Raw genomic sequence first — 6,000 nt, 5'->3', positions numbered from 1 at the left:
GAATACATCTGGCTCATGCACTTTAAAGAACCCATTGCATCTTTTGGAAGAGTAGGGGGTGACCCCGATGTTATGGTTCATTTGAGTCTCTGTCGTTGAGGAATGATATGAACATGTATCTACCATGAAGCGCCTCTTTACGGCTAGCTGCTAAGTAGTCACGGACCATATCCATACGCAATTCAGGTTAAAAAAAAGCACATTTTCCTACCTCGAAATTAGCAAATGTAATGAATAGCACCAAAAAAAAAAAAAAAATGAAACATTATGTAGCTGTCACTCCCTTGGGAGAAGTAGGTTAATGGATAAATCAATGAATAGTACGAAAAAAAAAAAAAGAATTCATAATCATATGCAATATCTGAAAGAGACTCGATATTTTTGAGTGATGTTTCATCGCTTTATGTATCAGCCAGAGGTTATAAAACAATAAAATGTAACACATTTTCATTTTTACCCTAGAAATAATTGTGCTAATAGGCAACATTCATTACTGATATTATTTCATAGTGCACTATGAAAGAGAAATTAGTATGGAATCATAAATAATAGGAATTTGGCTGATGTAAACCAGGCATTTCCCGCAATGAATAACGACCTGATGAGAACACTCGTATATCATTGTAAAATTAACAGGAGAGAGGAACGTGTTATCTATAGCAAAGCACTTACAGTCGTTCTATGCTGTTATTTGCTGGGAATGAGGTGTTCTTTATTTTGGTAAGTGTGTTGAAATTGAGGTCCAACGTTTCCATATGCGGGAACATAGCTATAGCAGACTGACTGATGCTTTTAATTTGATTATGATTCCTGCAAGAGACAAAAATAGAAGATATTTAAATGATAGCTATACTGATATGAATATATTATTTTAAAGTCATACTGCCTTGAAGAACTATTAAAACAACATGACAATAAACTTTTTCTATATCATTATTAAATCATTCTCCTTTTAATCATTTTAGTATTGCTTCTTTTTATAAAATATAAAAATAAATCTAGACATTAAAACATGGTTAAGAAATCATCCAATGTTTAGAGATTGACAAAAGAGAAGATTTCACTGTCTTCTGCTACATTTATTCTTTAATTTAAGCAAAAATAACACTAATTATTAAATCCATTACTCTAAAATTACAATGAAAATATCGTTAATATATCTTTTTATAGGCTGCAATGGAAAAAAAAAGAGGTATGTAATATAACATGCCTTGTAGTACTTATAACATACCAAAATATTGTCTAAATTCAATAACAAAATGAGTTATTATATTAAAACCGTTTTCCTGAGCATTTAATATTGCAGATGAGAATTATTTTGGGGACTTAATCCAGGGAGCTTCTTACTTATCAAGACACAATGACCTGTGCAAATTTCTTCTTTTCCTTCCATCTCACCTAAAGTACAAACTACAATAACATGACACGGTTGTTATCTTGAATCCTTATGAATCATACACACCACTGTTTCTTATCCCAAGGGAGCACATAGAAGGCTTTTTGACCTGCCCATGTCACAACCAATATTTCGTTATATCAGTTTGCAAGACTAAACGTGTGAACATTATTATTTCAAGTCCAACACTGCCAAGCAACTTCCCTCGCAATATTTCACGGACCGGTGAGTGCATGTTACTGTTTTCAATTTGTGTTTATTTTTGGAAAACTTACTACAGATATTAACAAAAAAAAAAAAGCAATTGAAAAATAATAGCTTCCGAAGATTGATTAGGCATTTACTACAGTCATTTTTAATGATAGCTAACTTCAATATCACATAACAGAAGCTTTATCAAAGATAGATTTTACTTTTGTTTACATACAAATTTAGAGCAAAATTAATATGAATTACAAAAAAAAAAAGTGTTAACAAAAGTTACATACTCAGTAAACAATAAAAATTTACCTTTTAAAATGTATAAAAAATTACCAGTAAAAACAATGATAATATTGCAACAGAATTCAGCCAATTATATCAAAATGTGCAATGAATCGAAATAATTTACAGGATTGCATCTCTCATAACTTTTACCTGAGAGGCTTTTGTTTTATTGCATCAATATGCTGTAGGACAGCGGCAAATGTTTCATCTACTGTCAAAGGTCACCTAGAAAGGTCACAATGAAGACCAAAAGGAAAGCGAACAACAGAGTCATCAGTATTTGGCCCGCTATAGATAAGGATTCATCGTGATAGATTCCATGTGTTCTTAATACATATGTAAAGGCTTTAAACCTTGTTGTCTTATAGCAGTAGATTTTAGGCAGTGCATCCATTTTTTTTCGTCTGTAGTGTGGGAATATGAATTACAAACAGCTTGAATCGCTTCATATTTTGTGATCATTGGTAATATGGAAAATTACACATGCCAAATATGTTTAAACCTTAAATTTATCAATACGAAAGACAACTCCTTTCAAGGTTGTCTGAGAATAACTGAGAGTTGGAATATTTACAGAAAACTGTTGAAAAAAGAAGCAAAAATGAAACCAAAACAATGAAGAAATATTATTTCCTGATCCCTAAGGAATATATAACTTTTCATTCAACATAATCAAATTCACAATAGGGAAAACTTTTATAAAAAGCATTTCTATTTTGTACTGATGATGATATTATGATTTGGCTCACTGAGCAAAAGAAGTACTACTCTGGGGGAAAATCCACCATGACTATATATGGATGAGATGATATCATCATGCCTATAAATGGGCAAATCATAGATATTTGTCACAGAAAATATTCTAGTGATGTCAGAGCAATACATGTACAGTAATGCTCTGAGGTAGATGCTGCATGTAGAGAAGTATATAAAAATAAAATGAAAAGGACAGATAGTACAACAGCTAACATATGTTATATGGTTTAGTCTATACATTAAAGAATCATACACAGTATACTAGCTAACATATGTCTTATGGATAAGCTGCCTATTCTCCAATGCAAATGACATGAATTGATAATAATAAAAAAAAAAATCCCAATGATAGACGTGTGAGCTGAGATTTGTTTACTATTAAATGATTGACAGGCAGGGAAAACTAGGACTGATAAAGCAAATGACATGAATTTGTCATGGCTCCATGACTGACATCCAATCATATTACCATCATTCCACTACCTTGCATTCGCTGGCCTATTATTTTTTGTCTACCATTAGTTTACACAAAAGGGTATTTGACTAGCTTGTTGATAACTCCAACCTCACAATACAATGACCTCAACGGTTTTGCCTAAGGCGTCGTTATAATCACCAGAGGTGGAGATTTTTTTCCAGCTACTAATGGGTGGTGCCTGCTAGATTTGCATATTGCATAGCATGGGGTAAGCATGTGCACAGTAGGCCTAGGTATATCCTTTACCTTAGGAACCTTGCCAGAGCTAAAGGGCTGGACCTCGGCTGCAGAGCTATGCAGATAACTAGTCAGCGGGAGGCTTAACAAGGCTTGTTGGGGATGCATGGCCTGCCTGCTAGCAAGGTTTTCCCAGCAGTATGCTCCCCAGATCCAAAGAAATGCAGACATCTCCCTTGTCATTGGTTCCAATAGAAAGACAAGGACACGAGTCGATGTAAACGCCCTCCCAATTCAAATACACCAGCATCCTCTAATGTGGTCTTAAACGAATTTCATTAACCTAACATAATTTCATAATTATAATTACACTTTCTTTTTAGGCAGGTTTGTTTGAAAGCTTATCAAGACCTTTCTCATATAAGTAAATCTTTTAATATCAAAAAATAGAATTCTTAAATAAACTACGACTGACGCTATCAAAGAAAAAGGTTAATCTTTTGATAACATTCTACAAGGCAACAAAAACAAAAACTTATGTTTCACTTTGCTTACAATCACGTCAGAGAACAAAGAGGTAAAAATGGCCAAGAACCAATTTATTTATAAATATTATGCTATAGGCATATAGGCTAATACTATAATAAAACCAGCTCATATGGACTGCCTAAAATAGCTAGGCTCATATAAAACCGGCTATTTAAAATTGGCTTATAACACTGACTAGTATCTCCAATTCATTCATATGACCATGAAATTTCCATGGTATAATTTCTCTTTAAAATGATATAGTTTTGTTGCCATAAAAACCACATAATTTTTTCTATAATGTAAACAGCATTTTTCCCTTGTTGAAATTTAGAAGAGTAATGTCCTGATTCAAGATTGTGATGTAAAATTGGTTCATGCATTTCTATATTTCTTTCAAGTAAATTCTTCAAACCGAAACTGGCTTTCCTGATCCCAATGGACCGTATTGTCTTGGTTAAACCAGGGTAGCTTGACGTGTAACTTTGCCAGGTAATCACAAATTGTTTCAGTTAGGATGATTCAAGACAGCACAAAATAGTTGTAATTATATAAAAGCGACTTAGGAGAGAAGAAGGAAAGTTAAAAAAAGGTAAAGGTAAATTAAATTAGTATAAATTAATTCCCATGTTAACCCACAAAATATATAGAAACAAAAACTCAATTTTGAATATGTTGTTTCCAAGAATAAAATTTGCCAAAAATTATATTTAATACTTTGATGAAACCAATAAGCTTTAAATAGTTTTGTTGCCATAGAAACCACAACAATTTCACCTCTATGACCTGAAAGTTGAATTATGGGTATGTTATGGCACCACTTGACCAATCAAATCTCTACAAGTACTGTCACTGTCCTTAGTTTACACCAATTCCAGAACCCACAATTATCGCTCAATAAACATTTCAATATTAAAACTAGCAATAAAAATTTCACACTATAAAATAAACTTGGGAAAAAAATTAATGATTATTCTGGCAACCTTTCCTGTCATCTTTCAAAACCATTAGAAACCTAGAAAGCAAAGTGTAAGATTAATAGTAACATAAATGGAACATAACATGAACAGACTGCAGATGTAACCAGTCAAGTATAAATGCTTGTAGCCTGTCTTAGTGTGTATATTGTAAATCAAGCGCAACATGTGAGGACATTTACAGCAGGGACAGATTTGCTGGAACCTACTTAAAATTTATTATTGGTAATGGGACAAAATTAGCTGCCTATTCCCAATGGTCCCGATTTCCCAGGAAGTTAACCCTGCTGTTTCTGGGATACACTAGCTTTTGCGCAAGATATTGGTCGGTACAACCTCGATTACTACTCGGTTCTAATTATTACTCTTGGTTTGATAGGCGGCTACAGGCACTGCAATTAAAATTCAAAAGCGAGTCCTATATGTTTGTAGGGCTGCAATTAATGATTAATGTTTATGGAGTAATTATAAAGTACTTTACAATATTCATCTATTGCCCTTCCATCAAAGAACAAAAAAAAAACACACAAACTACACCCAGGATAAATAAATGAGTAGGAATAAAAAGATAAGAAAAAGAGAATAGAGAAAAAGAACAGAAAAAATATAAATAAAATGAAGAAACTTGGAATTTTAAATGGTTAACATGTTTACTGTCATATTCAAGAATACTTTTCTTTAGCCTTAAATTCATTATTTAACAAAAGTGTATGACATGCCTAAATATGGTCATGATGACATCATATCATGGCCATATATAGGAGCATTATGACTATATTTGGGCATACAACAGTTTTTAGTCAAAGAACATTTGATAATCTGGATAGAACTTTACAGGGTGCCACTACAGAGTGTAGGGTTAGGCCCAGCACAGGCATACTTGCACATATACCATAAAACCTTGAGATGAAGCCCATCTCAAATTGAAGCCCCCTCTTTAGTTTGCAAAATTAGCCTCGAAAAGAAGCCCATGGGCTTCTTTTCAAGATAGCATACTTTTCGAGATAGTAGAGTATATACACTGTACATGAATTTCAAAAAACAAATTTAAAAAAAAGCTTGGTTAATATAATAGTTTAGGTGATTTAATGTAAGTTAAATACACTTCATGATACAGATTGATGTTACAGTGGTTGTATATATTGTTTTATTACAAATTCACAGCATTCATTTTAAAAAGAAGCTCTCCGCCTCTTTACCTC

At 32.9% G+C, this 6,000-nt stretch overlaps 1 protein-coding gene across 1 annotated transcript in view; it reads right to left on the bottom strand.

The window, feature by feature from the left end:
* LOC117107896 (leucine-rich repeats and immunoglobulin-like domains protein 2) overlaps positions 1 to 6,000 on the bottom strand; it is a 62,914-nt gene that overhangs the window by 22,226 nt on the left and 34,688 nt on the right. The window contains exon 5 of the mRNA XM_033249731.1: positions 673 to 810. Coding sequence (XP_033105622.1) covers positions 673 to 810 — 138 coding nt within the window. The remainder of the gene's footprint in view (positions 1 to 672; positions 811 to 6,000) is intronic.

Source organism: Anneissia japonica, unplaced genomic scaffold, assembly GCF_011630105.1.
Source record: "Anneissia japonica isolate Jap-2015-1 unplaced genomic scaffold, ASM1163010v1 scaffold2139_len280258_cov182, whole genome shotgun sequence".
NCBI lineage: Eukaryota > Metazoa > Echinodermata > Crinoidea > Comatulida > Comatulidae > Anneissia > Anneissia japonica.
Note: the sequence above shows the minus strand (reverse complement) of the source record. Positions and strands in the feature narration are given on the sequence as shown.